This window comes from Taudactylus pleione, unplaced genomic scaffold, assembly GCF_031769625.1.
Source record: "Taudactylus pleione unplaced genomic scaffold, aTauple2 ptg000302l, whole genome shotgun sequence".
NCBI lineage: Eukaryota > Metazoa > Chordata > Amphibia > Anura > Myobatrachidae > Taudactylus > Taudactylus pleione.
In genome coordinates, this window is record NW_028284703.1 from 6,667,200 (window position 1) to 6,685,005 (window position 17,806).

At 43.0% G+C, this 17,806-nt stretch overlaps 1 protein-coding gene across 1 annotated transcript in view; it reads right to left on the reverse strand.

The window, feature by feature from the left end:
- Positions 1–14,941, reverse strand: part of ARAP2 (ArfGAP with RhoGAP domain, ankyrin repeat and PH domain 2) — a 309,356-nt gene extending 294,415 nt beyond the window's left edge. The window contains exons 1-2 of the mRNA XM_088482970.1: positions 14,242–14,941; positions 4,249–4,316 (exon numbers count right to left, since the gene is read on the reverse strand). Coding sequence (XP_088339096.1) covers positions 4,249–4,316; positions 14,242–14,906 — 733 coding nt within the window. The 5' untranslated portion in view covers positions 14,907–14,941. The remainder of the gene's footprint in view (positions 1–4,248; positions 4,317–14,241) is intronic.
- Positions 14,942–17,806: the final 2,865 nt, after the last annotated feature.

Consider the following 17,806-nt stretch of genomic DNA (forward strand, 5'->3'; position numbering starts at 1 on the left):
GATGTTGTGGCTGGGGGGCCCGGTGAAAGGGCTCCCCTGGCTGTGGCATCAGCCCCCCGTTAGAAATAGTCTGCTGCTGGTCCTGGAGAATACAGGGGGATCCTACTCATTTTTCCTCCCTGCATTTCCAGAACCAAGACCAGATCAGAGCCCAGTGCAGGTTGCATAACCTACGGGGGACCCCTACGTCAGTTGTCCCCCGTATTTTGGCAACCAGGGCTGGTTCTGACTAGCCCGGTGCTGGTTGTGCCTAAATATAGGGGAACCTTATGTCATTTGTTCCCTGCATTTAAGCACAACCATGACTGGCTGCCTGTGTTTAAAAAAAAAAATGACGTGGCCCTACCCCCCAGAAAACAACCAGGCCCGGGCTTTGGAGCCCCAGTATTGGTTGTGCTAAATACAGGGGACAAACGACATAGGGGTCCCCTGTATTAAGCACAACCAGCACCAGGCTTTTGAGAATCTGTCCTGGTTGCCAAAATACGGGGGACAATGACGTAGGGGTCCCCGTATTTAGCGCAACCCGCACAGGGCTCTGAGCCGGTCCTGGTTCTGGAAATACAGAGGGAAAAATGCATAGGGCTCCCCTTGTATTTCCCAGGAACCAGCACCAGACTCTGTCTAGCGGGGGGGGGGGGTGATGCCACGGCCAGGGGAATCTTTCACCAGGTCCCCCAGCCGCAGCATCACTCCTGACCGCTAGTCAGCCCAGGCCGGGGATCCCTGGGGAGTTGGGGACCTCCCCAATAAAGGGGTTCCCCTCCTCAGGGCACCCCAGGCCCAGGCTAATAGCCCGGGGCTATCCCCGGCAACCCTGGGCGGTGGGTGCCGGGTTGATTATGTATAGTGTGGTGCATAAGAACATATAAATATTTTCTTTTGCAATAGTACTACAGGTCCCAGCAGGTATCCCCCGCATGCTGGTTCTTGGAGAACCACAAGTACCAGCAGGCGGGGTATTAAGGGCCTCCTGGCACCTATTGTACCCCTGCAAAAGAAATATTCAAATAAAACACACAGACACAATCTTATAAATCTATTATTTACTGGGACCTTCACCTGGAGCACGGCGGCCAGTAAGCTCTTTTGCGTGGCCGCCGCACACCAGGGCTTCCCGTCGTCTTCATTCTTCAGCTGGTCTCTCCAGCTCCCCGGTAAAGTGTGGTGCATTTGAAAATATAAATATTGGCTTTTGCTGTGGAACTACAAGTATCAGCATGTGGGGCATTACGGGCTTGCTGGTACCTTTAGTTCCACAGCAAAAGCAATATTGAAAAAAACACACACACACACCGTAGAAAAGTATAATTTTATTAAAACATACATGCACACACACATGTACTCACACATGCATACACACTATCTCACATACTCACCTATCTATCCCTGAAGCCAATCTGTCCTCTTCTCCAGTAGACAATCCAATGGATTACCTGTGAAAAAAATTCCATGTTCACCTTCTCCTATGCGTGGATCAGGTCCTCTGCACACAATCCAGGGTCTTGGCAAAAAAAATAATACGGAGATAACCGGAGCTGCCCGAATGACAGCTCCGCCTTGCATTTCAGTACAGAAATCCCAATGCGGATCACTCATTGGCTGAGAGAGGCGAGCCTTCCGCCTCTCAGCCAATCAGCGGGTTCTCACCATTGAATTCAATGGTGAGAATCGAGCGTGCCCTTTTCACAAATGGCGCCTCAGCGCCATTTTTGAAATTCAAAGATGGCCGCCGCGAGCCAATCACGGGTAGATCTCACTGCTGCATTCGTCCATCTGTGACTTATTGATTTGATTTTCTCAGGTGTATACTCACTACCAGTGAGCCCTCTGTCACCCACTGATGCCCCCTTTGCACCGCACCGCTCCCACTGCTCTGCACCACTGCTGCTGCCGCTACCCCACATGCCTACAGCCATCTCGCACTCTGCACCTCCCAAACCCATATATCCCAACATTTAAAGATATTGAGGAGGTACAGGTCGTGCGCCTGAAAAGTGGGCATGGCTTGCTGTAAAAGGGGCAGATCCTTGCGGAATCCCCCGTTTTCGTCACTTTGGGGGTGGGCCCAGCACTCTCCGAGATGCTGACCAGCCCCCAGACTCTCGCTACACAAGAGAACAGATGCCATGCGCATGCGCACGGCATCTGTTCTCCTGCTGCACACCCGCTTGCTGTAAAAGGGGTGGAGCCTCACGGTTTCCCCGTTTTTGTCACTTTGGGGGCATGCCCAGCACTCTCCGAGACGCTGGGCAGCCCCAGGCTCTCCCTACACAAGAGAACAGATGCGCACGGCATGTTCTCCTCCTGCACACCCGCTGCTCTGTGTGAATTCCAATGAGCATACAATTCTATGAATTAGCAGCTGCACCATTTTGTGAGTGACAGCAATCTCATTCTGTGAGAGTGCTGAATCTGCCATTAACCACAGGGTGTGATGGCATACCATATCAGTATTGCACAAGGAATACGTCCATTAAGGCGCCAGCCTTAATGATCGTAATTGCTTTGCTTTTTGGAGTTTTAGTGGCAGAAAATCAATAGGTTTTGTGAAATTTCAGATCATGTCTAAGCAGCCTTAATGGGACATATGAAACCGTAAGGTTTTTTGTTTATGGAATATATATATATATATATATATATATATATATATATATGAGTTATATATATATATATATATATAAATATATATATATATAAGTTTATTTTTATGTGTGTGTGAATTTTACAGCAGTTTTTAAACTGGTTTATGCATCAATTGATAACCCCCCCCCCACCTCTGCTCCATCCATCCAAGGGGGAAGGGGGGCCCTGCCTATTTTGCCGGTACCGGGCCCCACAATTTCTGATGGCGGCTCTCTCTACAACCCTCACCTGTGTTCTAGCGGGAAGCTTTAGAAGTTAAAGAAACTCTGGACGATTGTTCCTGCTGGTTGTTTAAATGAATCATGTTTGATTGAATAGACTTGTCTGAACAACCATTACAAATGGGTGTTCTATTATTAATTTATGCTTTGTAAACTAATTTTTGGTATAATCATACACCGCTATCAGCACTGATGCACATAGATAAGTGATAAGCGAGTCTTCACCTTCAATACCATGCACCCTGTTGAAGGCCCATCCTGAGAAGGGGAGCTGTGACCAGTGCTGCGTGGGAGGTGCTACATGGGTCTGTACATCCCCTACACTACCAGCTCCACTGTCTTTCTCTACATATAAAGTGAAATATTGCATTCTTTTTTTATTGTTATCTAGAAATATAATTTTAGTACTTAAGATTTGTAGCCAACTGTGCGGTCAGCTGGGCAATAGGGCATCATCTCGCTGCCATGATGGTGGGCCTATTTTAATGTGGAGACCTGGAGCTGTCGTCCCAGCCGCCCCATTGTTAATCTAGCCCTGTGTAAAATCTAGAGTACAAAATCTCTCTCTCTCTCTCTCTCTCTCTCTCTCTCTCTCTCTCTCTCTCTCTCTCTCTCTCGTCACATGATTAGTCTACTGAAGTAGTAAACTTGCTTGCATTGATCACTGCTATCTGTTAATCTATCTGTTAATCTTTCAATCTACCGTGTAAATCTATTTTCTATTCATCTATGCCTGCATTTGATCACTGCTATCGGTCAGTTTATCAATTTACAGTATAAATGTATCTATCTATCTATCTATCTATCTATCTATCTATTTATCTATCTCTACCCTTCCATTCCAAACGCTAGCATAACAAATAATTTATGGCTTATCATCATCACTACATTGTTTAAAATATTAATTATGAATATTACATTTGTATTGCTTAATTCTGTTGTGCTATATTATATAGCTGTATTATATTGTGTAACTGCTGTGTGTTGAATTTCATTAACGTTTGTGACCTCTTGTGGCTGCTGGGATGTAGTGCAGTAAGACTTCAGTTTTTTTTTGTTTTTTTTAAATGATTAGTTCCTCAAAACACTTCTCCATTGCTCATTCAGGAAAACAATTATAGGTACTAGCTACATATTGATTTAACAAGTTTATCACTCTTTACCTTATTTGTCTTGTAGTTCTTAAGGTACAAAGTACGTGAGTGCTGCAGACAAAGGCATAATTACTGTACTCCCGAGAAGAGCTTAAACAATAACAAATATCACACTCTATTTCCTTATACAATATGTCTACACCTATAACATGCCTAAAACAAACTTCAACAAAGAATATATAATACATATGCACTGTAGTCCGTTTTTGTAGTGGAAATTGACTCACGGTTTTGTAAGTTGCAGGTAGAAGTTCCTTCAGGGTTAGTATCCATTGTGGTTACTTCTTTGGCATAGCTAAAACAGAGGAAACAAGTGTCACCTTCAAACACTGTTTGATATATAATTTAATAGTCGGTTGTCATCAATAATTATTACAGGTTTATTTGCAAAACACATATAGGGGGAGATGTATTAAACACATACTTGCCTACTCTCCCGAGAGTCGCTGGAGGCTCACGATTTTTCGGGTAACCTCCCGCACCTCCAAAAGAGTAGGCAAATCTCCCGCATCCCGCCCACTTCCTAGAGAAGTGGGCAGGATGGTTAGACATTCCAGGAAATTTGCGGGTCCGTAGGGAGGGGGCGCGGTGAAACAATGTGATATGCGTTATTTAGCTCCACCTCACGACCCACGAATCGCAGTTTTTTCCTGTAGAGGGGGTGGGGCCTAATGACGGCTATAGACTGGCACCGCCACCCTAAGATGAAAACAGCAGGTCCCGTCCTGGAAAGGTGCCCTGCAAAGTAGGTAAGTATGATTAAACCTTTGAGAGAGATAAAGTGGAGAAGTTACCAATAGCAACCAATCATCTTCTAACTGTCATTTCATGGACATTGCTAGATACTGTAACTGATAGGCAGAGCATTGGCACCACCCCCATTTTTCAAATAGGGACATAACCAGTGGTGTATCTATAATGGGTGCCCGGACCACACACCCTGCATCCATATTATTTTAAACTTACCTGTCCGTGGTCCTGCGGTGGGTGTCAGCACTGCTCATAAAATGGGAAAATGTCCGCCACGGCTATTCTTCCGGTGTTCTGCGCATGCGCAGTAGACTCAGGGCACACTCTAGTGCCCAGAGTCTACTAATGCTCTGGTGGCTGGCCAGCCGCGTCAGTCGGCTGCCGGCCATCGGGAAGAGAGGAGAGGGCCCCGCACGGGGACTGTACATGGGCCCCCTCCTCTCTTATGATGCCCCTGGACATAACGCACCCAAAAATGGTGAATGGCCTCATGGGGAAGGGCCAGGGAAGACATAGGGGAGGCCAGGAGATGCTGGAGATGAAATAAGTGGAAACTACAAGTGAGAATCATAATAAACAGAAAATTTACAAGCCCAAACAGTGCCCCCTGACTTGTGGTGCCCTGTGCGATGGCACCGGCCGCACTACCCTAGTTACTGCCCTGCTGATAGGAGCTGATTGGTTGTTATGGAAAAGTTATGCAAGTCGTAGCTTTTATTCAGCTGCAACTAGCACTTTGGTTAAATGTGCATCATTTTTATGCTGCGCGTCAATAATCAACATTCAAGTTGGATTTGCAACTGTGTATGACAAGGGGGCAGGGACGGGAATGGAGTGAGCATGCAGACAGGGCAAGGGAGAGTCTAGATGTGGCCAAAGCACAATAAGGATGTTGTATTGGTGTGTTAACCTGAACTGCAGCCCCAGAGCCAGATTTTAACTTCATGGGGCCCTAGGCAAGTTACTGGTCTGGGAACCCCCCACCCACCCCTACAACAACAAAAAAAAATGACAAACTAAAGATATTCTATAAGGAATAAAGCATTTTCATTTATTATCTTAAACTGCTGAAAGAACAGGTATTGTGGCGATACAAGTACCACCCTAATATCTGTGCTATTCAGGGTTTCCACCAGCGACAGCAGCATTATAGAGAAAAATTATAATTTAAACAGAAGATTGTGCTTACCCGCCATCCCCAGGTTTCTCCTCACCATTTCTGATCATCGACCAGCAGGACCCCATCGTCTTCAGTAGAAAAGGAGGCGGAAGGTAAGGGGAGAAGGAGGGACAAGTGGGTGGTGGAAGGAGGAGCAGGGTGAGAGGAACAGTGGCAGGGGCACAATGGAAATGTCGGTGGTGGGGGAACAGGAAAAAGATGGGTAGTGGGGGATAAAAGATAGAATTAGGAGAGGTTAGATATAAAGGGAGTCATGGAAGACAAAGGTAAAGAAAGGAGAAAGCACAAAGGCCAAGCACACAGACACACACAAAGATGATACAGAGACACACTGGGGCATGGGGGGACATACACACCTGTGACCAGTAGGGTGGGGGGCACAAACAAATACACACTGGTGACTGGGGAGGGCATGGAAACATACACACTGGGGAATGGGAGGGACATGGAGACATACACACTGGTGACTGGGGTAAGGGAAGGGGGACATGAAGATGTACACACTGGTGACTGGGGAGGAGGGGGACATGGAGATGTACACACTGGTGACTGGGGAGGAGGGGGACATGGAGACGTACACACTGGTGACTGGGGAGGAGGGGGACATGGATATGTACACACTGGTGACTGGGGAGGAGGGGGACATGGAGATGTACACACTGGTGGATGGAGTGATGGGGATATAGAGACGTACACTGGTGACGGTGTGGGGAACATGTAGAAGCACACGTACACTTGTGACTGGGGGAATGAGGACACTGGTAGGTGGGGAGAGGTGGACATGGAGAAATTCACACTGCTGACTGGGGGAGGGAGACATGCACATTGGTGACTGTGGGGGGAGCACATGGAGACACACACTGCTGGTGGGGGGACATGGAGACACACACACTGCTGGTGGGGGGAGGGGGACATGGAGACACACATACTGCTGGTTGGGGGAGGGGGACATGGAGACACACACACATTGCTGGTGGGGGGAGGGGGAAATGGAGACATACACACTGCTGGTGGGGGGAGGGGGACATGGAGACACACACACTGCTGGTGGGGGGAGGGGGACATGGAGACACACACACTGCTGGTGGAAAGGGGGACATGGAGACACACACTGCTGGTGGGGGGAGGGGGACATGGAGACATACACACTGCTGGTGGCGGGAGGGGGACATGGAGACACACATTGCTGGTGGCGGGGGGGACAGGGAGACACACATTGCTGGTGGGGGGAGGGGGACATGGAGACACACACACTATTGGTGGTGGGAGGGGGACATGGAGACACACATTGCTGGTGGGGGGAGGGGACATGGAGACAAACACACTGCTGGTGGGGGGAGGGGAACATGGAGACACACACTGCTGGTGGGGGGAGGGGAACATGGAGACACACATTGCTGGTGGGGGGAGGGGGACATGGAGACACACACATTGCTGGTGGGGGGAGGGGAACATGGAGACACACACACAGTCACACTTACCTTAGAGCAGGTGGCCAGTTGTGGGTCTTCCACTTCTCTGTGCTGGGAGCGGGGATAAAGGTGATTATGTGCTGAAGGCATCACTGTGCCCTCCTCCAACTCATCAGCATTCGGCGCTTATGGCTCTGCCTACAGTACACCTTCTGCATGAAGGTAGCAATGTGAGCTTACGGGCAGGGAGAGGTGCCTCCCCCTGCTCCTCACATTAGTGTGTGCTGGGGCTGGGCTGGCTGAGCCTGGGGTTGGGCTTGTCTGCACTATGCAGAGTTGCCAGGACTCAGTAGCAGTGCGGGAGTGTGGGGCGGAGCCACGTGACATCATGACGTTGCGCGGTGCTCTGCTGGGAGATGTTTTGCAGAGGCTCAGTAACGGAGCCCAGTGTCAATATTAGTGATATTACTGGCCTGAGCCCCAAATGGAGCTTCTGTAAATAAAAACTACTACATCTACAAGAGAAACCTGCCTTTCTAATGGTCAGGGCTACATATCGGGGGGCCCAACCGCGGGTGCCTAGGCTGCCTAGCGGTAAATCCGGTCCTGTGCAGCCCAGATGGATGCCAAAAACATGTGATCGCCTCTGCATTTAGGTACTTGTCTTGTGGGCACTGAAACCCTGATGAAATTTTAGAACTGACGATGAATAATAGCTGTGTCTGAATAGATGAAAATTAATAAAACACACCCATTAATGCAGACATAAAATTTGAAGATTTGAACCTGTTCTACTCTAGGTTTGATCAAGAGAATAGTTTTTCTGTTACGCCCCAAATTCCCTGGGTGGGGGAGTCTCCTCTTATGTTGGAGGAGTATGATGTGATTAAATGTCTACGTCGGGTTGATTTGTGTAAATCAGCCGGCCCGGATGGGATTAGCGGTAAAGTCCTCAAGGGGTGTGCAGACCAGTTAAGTTGGATATTAACGGTCTTATTTAATTTGTCCCTTTTTAATTGTGTAGTGCCGAGATGTTTTAAGAAGGCAAATATTGTTCCAGTTCCAAAAAAGGGGGTAGTAAAATGCCTTAATGATTATCGCCCAATTGCACTAACTTCATTGATAATGAAATGCTTTGAAAGGCTGGTATTAGGACATATTCAATCTTTTTTCCCAGCAGATTTTGATCCTTTTCAGTTTGCATATAGGAAAAATCGTTGCATTGATGATGCGGTACTTACAGCACTTCACTCTATTTTAGCTCATTTGGAAGTGAGGGATTCTTATGTTCGGATACTCTTTGTTGATTTTAGTTCTGCTTTTTATACGGTTATTCCCGTCTCACTAACATCTAAGTTGTTTGACTTGGGGTTAAGTGGGTCTATTTGTAACTGGGTTTTAAACTTTTTAACTGATAGACCACAAGTAGTTAGAATTGGAGGTGCTGTGTCGGGGGAAGTGTTGATTAAGACTGGTGTTCCCCAGGGTTGTGTTCTCAGCCCCCTATTATGCTCGCTATTTACCCACGACTGCATGTCGACTTCTGATTCTGTGAAAATCATCAAATTTGCTGATGATATTGCAGTCGTTGGGTTAATTAGCAGGAATGATGAGTCCCATTATAGGAAAGAGATCAAAAATTTGGTTTCTTGGAGTGGTGATAATCACTTGCTCCTAAATGGTGACAAGACAAAAGAACTGGTAATTGATTTTCGTAGGAGATGTTTAGAGCAGAAATTGCCAGTGTCTATTAACAACCAGGATGTTGATATAGTTGAGTCTTTTAAATTTCTGGGTATCCAGGTTGCGGCAGATTTGACATGGTCTTTAAATACACTGTCCCTAATTACAAAGGCGCAACAGCGTTTGTTTTTCCTAAGACGTTTGAGGGCCTCGGGAGTTAGCAAAGTAACTATGCTAAACTTTTACAGATGCTCAATTGAGAGCATTCTGACATTTGGTATCATTATCTGGTATGGCAACTGCACAGCGAGTGAAAGAAGTACACTGGAACGGGTTGTTAGGACCGCCAGCAAAATCATTGGCGTGCAGTTGCCAACTATTCATGATGTTTATGGGCTTAGGGTTCTAAAGAGAACCAAAGGTATCATATCGGATCCAAGCCATCCATTTCATGAATTTTTTGATAAGCTCCCATCTTTAAAGCGGTTTAGAGTACTTCGGGCACGTACGAGTCGCTTGAGGGTTAGTTTTCTTCCATCTGCTGTGCGCATGTTGAATGCTATGATTGTATCTCTTTAGTTAATTTTAATTTTATTATTTTTGTGAAATTGTTTGTGATAACCTTTACCATGGATTGCTATTCACTGTTTTAAAAAAGTGCAATGTCATTTCGTCTGTCAAACTTGTTTTGCTGATGACAACAATAAATACAATACATAGTGAAACTGCAGTAACTGTGTTTTAAAAGATTCATTTATTTTTTCTAAAATGATATTTCATGCACTACAAGGAACTTGGGGCCTCATTCAGAGGCGGTCGTTAGATGCAAGCAGTCGCTCTGAATCAGGTCGGCCGCTTGCATCCTGAACGGCCGCCTCCTTGTCGATCATTAAGCTGTGGGTTAACACCCACAGCTCTAACGACCGACATGGGTGATAGTCGCGATGGTCAAGACCATCGCGACCATCGGGGCCTACGACCAGACCCTAGGGTAGGGTCTGGGCACTCGTAAGCCCCAGGGAGCTTCCTGCTCTGTTTGAGCAGGAAGTTCCCCACTGACATCAGCAATGATGTCAGTAGGGCCGCCCCCAAATGGCAAGCGTTCCGACGGGAACGCCTCCATTTGGCCGGGCACGCCCCCGGCCCTCCCAGCAAACGGGGCGAGCTGTCACTCAACATCGACAGCTTGCCCCGTCTGCTATGAGACCCCTAACGACGGAGCGCCCGTTGTTAGCCGGGTCTCGCACATGCGCGCGATGGATCCGGCTCCGTCGTGCGCATGCACTGTGGGGCAACATCGAGTTGGTTGTGAGCGCTCATGACCGACTCTGAATGAGCTCCTTGGTGCTTATTATCTGCACTAAATGGGCATTTAATGCATTTCTCTGCCTTTTTGAGAAAGCCTCCATGTGAGGAGAAACATGTTAAGGATACAGAAGGAGTTTGTCTAAGATATTGTATACTCACTGGACCTGAGAATCAACCTATGGATTTATACCACAGAAAGTGCGGACATTCCATTTGAGGGTGAGACTACAAGTGCCAGACTTTGGACTCCGCTGCTCTGTTTGCCCCTCACCTTATTACAATTATTATGGAAGCTGTTATTAGAGGGTGCATGCTGCTTTAACTGATAGTAAATACCCAGTCGCTGTATTAAGAACATTGTTGTTCCACTGCAATTTATTGCGAATAGGGACCCTGCTCTCATTACTTTGTTGGAGACGCAGGGCAACTGCTGGAATACGCTGGGTCTCCTGACAGAGAGCCGCACAGTGTGTCTGGTGCATACAGATGATCTGGACACGTCAGCTCACTCACACATACAGCCTAATTAGTGAGGAGCTGGATCATTTCCTACATTTTATACTAATCCAGGATTGTGAGTATATAAAATCCACTCAGGACATTCTATAATAAGGATCTTTTAGAAGTTTTTCACTAGACCTTTAATACAGTATTAACTTTACTGCAACATTGTCTGCTACATTATAGAATCATTGTGGCTACATAAATATCAACTTTCAATTATTTGAAACAACACAGGCACCTACAGTATTTGTTTAGTACCGTGTGGAATCAGGATATATAGGCCATCTTTTAGGCCCCTGCTGAGATTCATTTTACTGTTTGGATATTTAATATGTACATATGAATGTGTTTTTTAGGATATGTCTATTTTGCATTTTTATTGTGATATTGTGATTGTGATTAAAATAGGTTATTAGTCCTTATTGCCTTGTGTCTGATAAGCGCCACCTCACAACATTTTTTTGGATTTAATGTAATAAGCATGCATATGTATATGTATTGTGAATTTTAGCATGTAGTGTCCTCACACTGATAAGTCCTTATTAGTTCCCTTCACCCCCATACCTTCTACCTCGATATCAAAGGAAAATTTCAATAAGAAAAGATATCTTAGAGAAAAAGGTACCCCATCACAAGTAAACCAAGCAAGATATGAAAAGAAACAACCGAATAAAGATAGACATCAAGACTTCTCAGACCATTGGGATAATTACCATTGGCACAAAAAGAATGTTACATTTTCCAATAAAACTTCTTCTTTTTATGGTTCTTTACATGGAATAATTATAGTACTCCTGAGAAACTTGAAAACCAATATCAGTCTCCAAAAATGCCTCAAAACCGATAGAGGGATCCAGAATGTTTCAAGGAATGGGTAATCCCCACCTACAACCGGTTTAACCACCTTGAAGAATAGTATATTTATAGAGAGGGGAGAGCTCAAAAGACGCCAATATAACATTGATCAATAAAAATAAAAAGAAGTCGATTAAAAGGGGAAAAGAGCAGAGAAAGCACAAATCCATAAAAGGAAGCTGAAAAAGAGAAAAAGGAAGGCTTCTATGAAAAGTGTTGAAAAAAATGACCATACCCCTGAAGAGGAGGGAATGGTAAAAATGTTTAACCTCAAAAATTATGTTTTCAATGATATTGCTAAGTCAGTTTTGTCTAGGGGTTTAAAATTCGGTCCATCTAACAACATTACCTTTGGATTTAATGTAATAAGCATGCATATGTATATGTATTGTGAATTTTAGCATGTAGTGTCCTCACACTGATAAGTCCTTATTAGTTCCCTTCACCCCCATACCTTCTACCTCGATATCAAAGGAAAATTTCAATAAGAAAAGATATCTTAGAGAAAAAGGTACCCCATCACAAGTAAACCAAGCAAGATATGAAAAGAAACAACCGAATAAAGATAGACATCAAGACTTCTCAGACCATTGGGATAATTACCATTGGCACAAAAAGAATGTTACATTTTCCAATAAAACTTCTTCTTTTTATGGTTCTTTACATGGAATAATTATAGTACTCCTGAGAAACTTGAAAACCAATATCAGTCTCCAAAAATGCCTCAAAACCGATAGAGGGATCCAGAATGTTTCAAGGAATGGGTAATCCCCACCTACAACCGGTTTAACCACCTTGAAGAATAGTATATTTATAGAGAGGGGAGAGCTCAAAAGAGGCCAATATAACATTGATCAATAAAAATAAAAAGAAGTCGATTAAAAGGGGAAAAGAGCAGAGAAAGCACAAATCCATAAAAGGAAGCTGAAAAAGAGAAAAAGGAAGGCTTCTATGAAAAGTGTTGAAAAAAATGACCATACCCCTGAAGAGGAGGGAATGGTAAAAATGTTTAACCTCAAAAATTATGTTTTCAATGATATTGCTAAGTCAGTTTTGTCTAGGGGTTTAAAATTCGGTCCATCTAACAACATTACCTATAAAAAAAACTCATATCCCTAACAACATACTCTGTACTTTCAGAGCTCTAGTTCAGATATATTTTGAACTTGGAATTCTGAATAAAGAAATATCAGAGTTTTTTATTAATGAAAAATATACAGTGCCGGTCGACCTATTGTAGCTGGGACAAATGCAATCACAGTTAAATTATGCAAGGAAAAGTCACATTTGAGAAACATGAAAGATATTTTAAATAAATGTCCCATTTAAAGATGTCCCATTTAAAGATGTCCCATTTAAAGATGTTTAAATGGGACAAAGATTATTTTTTTGTCACAGAAGACATGTCATCCCTCTACACTATAACTTCTCATCAGGATGGTATAGAGGCAGTGAAAAATACTTTGGAAAGATCTGACCTAGATACTACCTTAGGTCAATTTCTTCTAGAGGGAATATCCTTTATCCTCCAAAATAATTATTTTCATTTTGATGGACATTTTTTTAAACAGGACATCGGTACTGTGATGGGCACCAGGTTAGTGCCCAGCTATGCCAACCTATTCATGTCCAGATGGGAGGAGACCCATTTCTGGAGTAAGCATGGCTGGAGCACAAATCTGGTGCCTTGGTGGAGATACATCAACGACGTCTTGTTTATATGGAGAGGAGAGAAATTTATTTTAAAACAATTCTGTGAATATTTGAATAGAAATTCGCTGAATATACTTTTAGCTTATAATATTAGTTCCTCAACTGTCAATTTCGTAGACCTCACTATTGAGGCAAAAAATTACAAGATAGTCACATACAACTACACCAAACCAATGGTATATGTAAGTAAAACAAAAAGACAATTGAAAATCAGATGGGCAGAACATGCCATAAATATTCAAAAAGGTGTAGAGACACACCCATTCTCAGCCCATTTTAGAAAAAAACATAATAAATCCCTTAAAGGTGTTAAAATATTCTGTGGTATTTCATTGGTTAAGAAAAACTGGGGGACAAGCAACAGAGATATACATTTAGCTCAGAGAGATGACCTGGAACAACACCCTGCATTCAGTAGTGCTGCTTGGAGCCTCCAAAGGACGCTCAGGGTAAACACCCATGCATCTGGGCAGCTCTCCACACTTCTCCTGCAGGCAGCCCTGTCCACTCATGTGATGTCATATTTTGGGGGAGCAAGGCCAGCACAGGGTACCCAGGAGCACTGCTCCATGGCTGTAAGGCTATAATTCATTACAGAGGAGTTCAACATTTTCAAGACCCTGTAAAGTTGGCATGATTTTCTATATGTCAAGGGAATGAAAAGGGACTGCTAAGGGGGTTAGTTATTTCTTACAATACACAAGATTTCCTAATGAACACTGAATCAACAATATCAGAAATCACCACATGTAAGTAATGTTATCAGGACTAATTGTTCATACAGATATTATTGATATTATTACAATAAACTTCACCTTTTGAAGGATGTATCAGTGACAGAAACAGGCAGGTCTGGAACTGGTCTATTTCTTAATATGAACGATCTTGTTGGGACTTTCTTTTCTTTTGTCTTCTTCATATGATCATTATAAATTTCTCCATATAAATCGTTTTCAACCATGGGTCCTTGAAATTCAAAAAAATCAGAATTCCCAGAGTCCTGGTGTCCTCTATTAACTAATAATATATCATTGTAATCCCCAGAGTTTCCATTTGGTTTTTCCAGGTCATCCTGTTTGAGCTGCATGGATTCGGTGTTACCCGTTTGGTCTGATGGCCTGCAATCCACTGATGAACTGATGGGTGTTTTCCTAGATTCCTGTGAAAGACTTTGAGATGTTTTTCCAACCGCTGTAATATTGTCACCATTTTTTACTAAGGTGCTTGTGCTCATTATTTCTGCAGTAGAATGCTCAGGAATCCAACATTCCTTCTCCAGTAATTCATGTATCTTCCTGAGAATCCGCTTCCTATGTCCAGTAAGTGATATTCCCATCTCTTGCAGCATTTCATGATTTAATTGGGCACAATCTGAAACAGTTTGGTAGCCTAATGTTTGGAAGAGTGAGCAATAATTATCCAAATGAATATCAACCAGCACCTGTCCAATGTCATGTTTCATTTGACTGTATGAGGTCATTATGAAATTCTGAAACTTGTATAAAGCATCACTGGGAAAATAACATCAGTTAAATCAATCCAGAGATTTTTCACGCGAGTCCCCAATATTGTACCTGCAAAAACAGAAGAATCTGGTCAGTACTGTAAAGTGTTCTGATAATTGAAACAATGAATGAAAATGAAAGTTTATTGGAAAGAACAGTATTTTTCTATTATATTGATTAAATTGAGTAGTTTCGATAAGATTTTTGGGGAATAGTAGCACTATATCAGCTGCTAAGTAACCCACCTGTACTTAATACAAATGAGGTTTTAGCCATACAGTATATTGATTCAAGGCAACTTTTGCAATGAAGACATTTCATTTGGAAAGTTTACATCATTTTCTATCATGATTAATGTGTAATGTAAGTTTTATTATTCAGACTCCTGCTATCATATGTTTTAAGCTGAATATTCGGCCATACATAGTAGCAAATGTACAGTGTGGAGACTGTTGCGCATTGCGTCGGTCGCAATGGCATTTTCTAAACATATGTAATTTTATTTACCCATTAGTTTGATTCACTTAAAGCTACAGTGCTTTGATTCAAAATCATTGCTTTTATACACCGCAAACCCTCCACTTAAAATAATACAATAAGTGCCTCTCATAGCAGAATATATTCACTCTGTTCAACCTAGAGTACCATTTGGGAAGCCATTGAACCATATTTTGTTATTACGAGATCTATGAAGAGTTACAGGGGTATATTTACTAAAGTGCAGGTATTTAGGAGTGGAGATGTTGGCCATAGCAACCAATCAGATTCTAGCTATTATCTTCTAGTAGGTGCTATATAAAAGTTAAGCAGAATGTGATTGGTTGCTATGGGCAGCATCTCCATTTCGGAAAACCCACACTTTAGTAAATATACCCCAAGTTGCACAAATCCAACAGTGGAAAAGAAATATGCGAGGGCTCGGTTTTACCCATATTGTACATGGTACCAGCTGCTCTGCAATTTTAATGCTATATATGTATACAATTTTCATATCCACCAGTGATTGATGTGAATACTTTCTGTTATAAGGAGATATTTACAGATAGAATATTCTTTGCGGTTGTGCGAGTGTTTAAATCCTTAAAAGTCTCAATGCCAACTTCTTGTTTTTTAGTATTTCCCAACTGCAAAATCATGACTGGCAAATATTTGTATATATTTTCTGATGTCTTATGGTTAAAAAAAAAAGACATTTAAGTGCATCAGTTTCTTTAATGCAGTTTCTCATAGCGTTATTACATACAGTACCATCGTTGCAACAAAATAAAAAACTAATAAAGTCAAAACTGAAAGCAGTTTTATGGACTTCGTTCCAAGTTTCTATTCAATGAAATAGGGAATGGAGAGGGATGTGAAAGCTTAGACTTCTAACTTTTTAAATTGAAATTAAAATATGTCAGCTGAAATTTTCAACTCACAAGTACAGTAGGTAGGCTAGAATCAATAAATGATAGGACATGTATTATGTACTGTGGTATATGATTTTGCTTTATCATTGTGTAATTTTCAGTTTCGAGCTATGTTTTAAAGAACACAAAATTGACTAGGTCAAATAAATAAGCTTAGCTTCCAACGTTAAACTGTTTTAAAAGCCACCAATGTACGGTAATTAAAATGTAAGTCTGTAAATGATACTGACCGAGGGGTTAAGGGACCAAGATCTTCACTTGATGCATGAAGTGTTTGTCACATTGTTGACAGAGAATTGAAGTATATTTTTTTCGATTTCTAACATAGATCTAGTAATTGTGGGATATAAATATTCATGGCAGCAATGTGGATAAACTAATGAACAGCTTGGAGCTTTTCCTTATTAAGGTGTCCAATTAAAGTCTCTAACATCACTATAAAAGCTTTTACAATGCTAAATGTGCTGTTTACCACCTGGTTTGAACTCTTTGCAACCAATGACCTCTTTTGCATCAACATCATTACGTAATCTAAAACAACAGTAAGTTAAACATCAGGAGAAAAATTCAGACAACTTATTATCATGAAATAGAATTAAGAGCAAACACAAAACTTGCAATCTTAAAAAAAAAAAAAAATTGATTATAATTACAATATATTTTAAACATTACCGTAAATTATATAGAGAATAAAAAATAGAGAATAGACTTTTAATACTTTAGTTCACATGTCCCCATACTTGCTTACCCTCCCGATTCGGCCGGGAGCCTCCCGAAAATCGGGTGCCGCTCCCTGCCCTCCGGAAAGGCTGGCAAGCCTCCCGGCCTCCAGAGACCCATCTGTATAATCCCCGGCAGCGCGGGAGGGGGGGGGGCAATGACGCGAGTTGCGCTGAATCGTGTCATCGTGGCCCGGCCCCCTGCTTCACAATGCCATTAATCTTGGCATTGTGAAGAGGAGGTGGGGCCATCTTGATACGATCGCGCTGTTATGCCCCCAATGTTGCATCATTTCTGGGCCACACCCCCTTTTGCCGTGACACGCCACCGTGTGGAAGCCCTACAGATCCCTCCCAGGAAGGAGGGAGGTAAATGTCGGCAACCCTGCATGTCCCCCAATCATGCATAGGTATTGGCCAGACAGATTGCAATGGGGAAAATAATTTAGTGGGGACAAATAATCCAGTAATACAGGATGTATGATTTTCAAAGTCAGAAGTTTGGGGGTTTTTTAGCACAAAAGAGAATACATTTTGAGGGAACTGCTTATTGATGTTATAATAGGTTAAAAAGAGTTTTAGAGAACTTTTTAGGAGTGATAAACTTGCCTAAAGAGGTGAGTTTTCTAATGTTTATGACTTGCAGGATAAGGGAAAATGTATTTACAAGGAATTGGGTACAGGATCCCGGCGGTCTCGATGCCGGCAGTCAGAATACCAACAGTGGCATCCCAACAGTCAGAATCC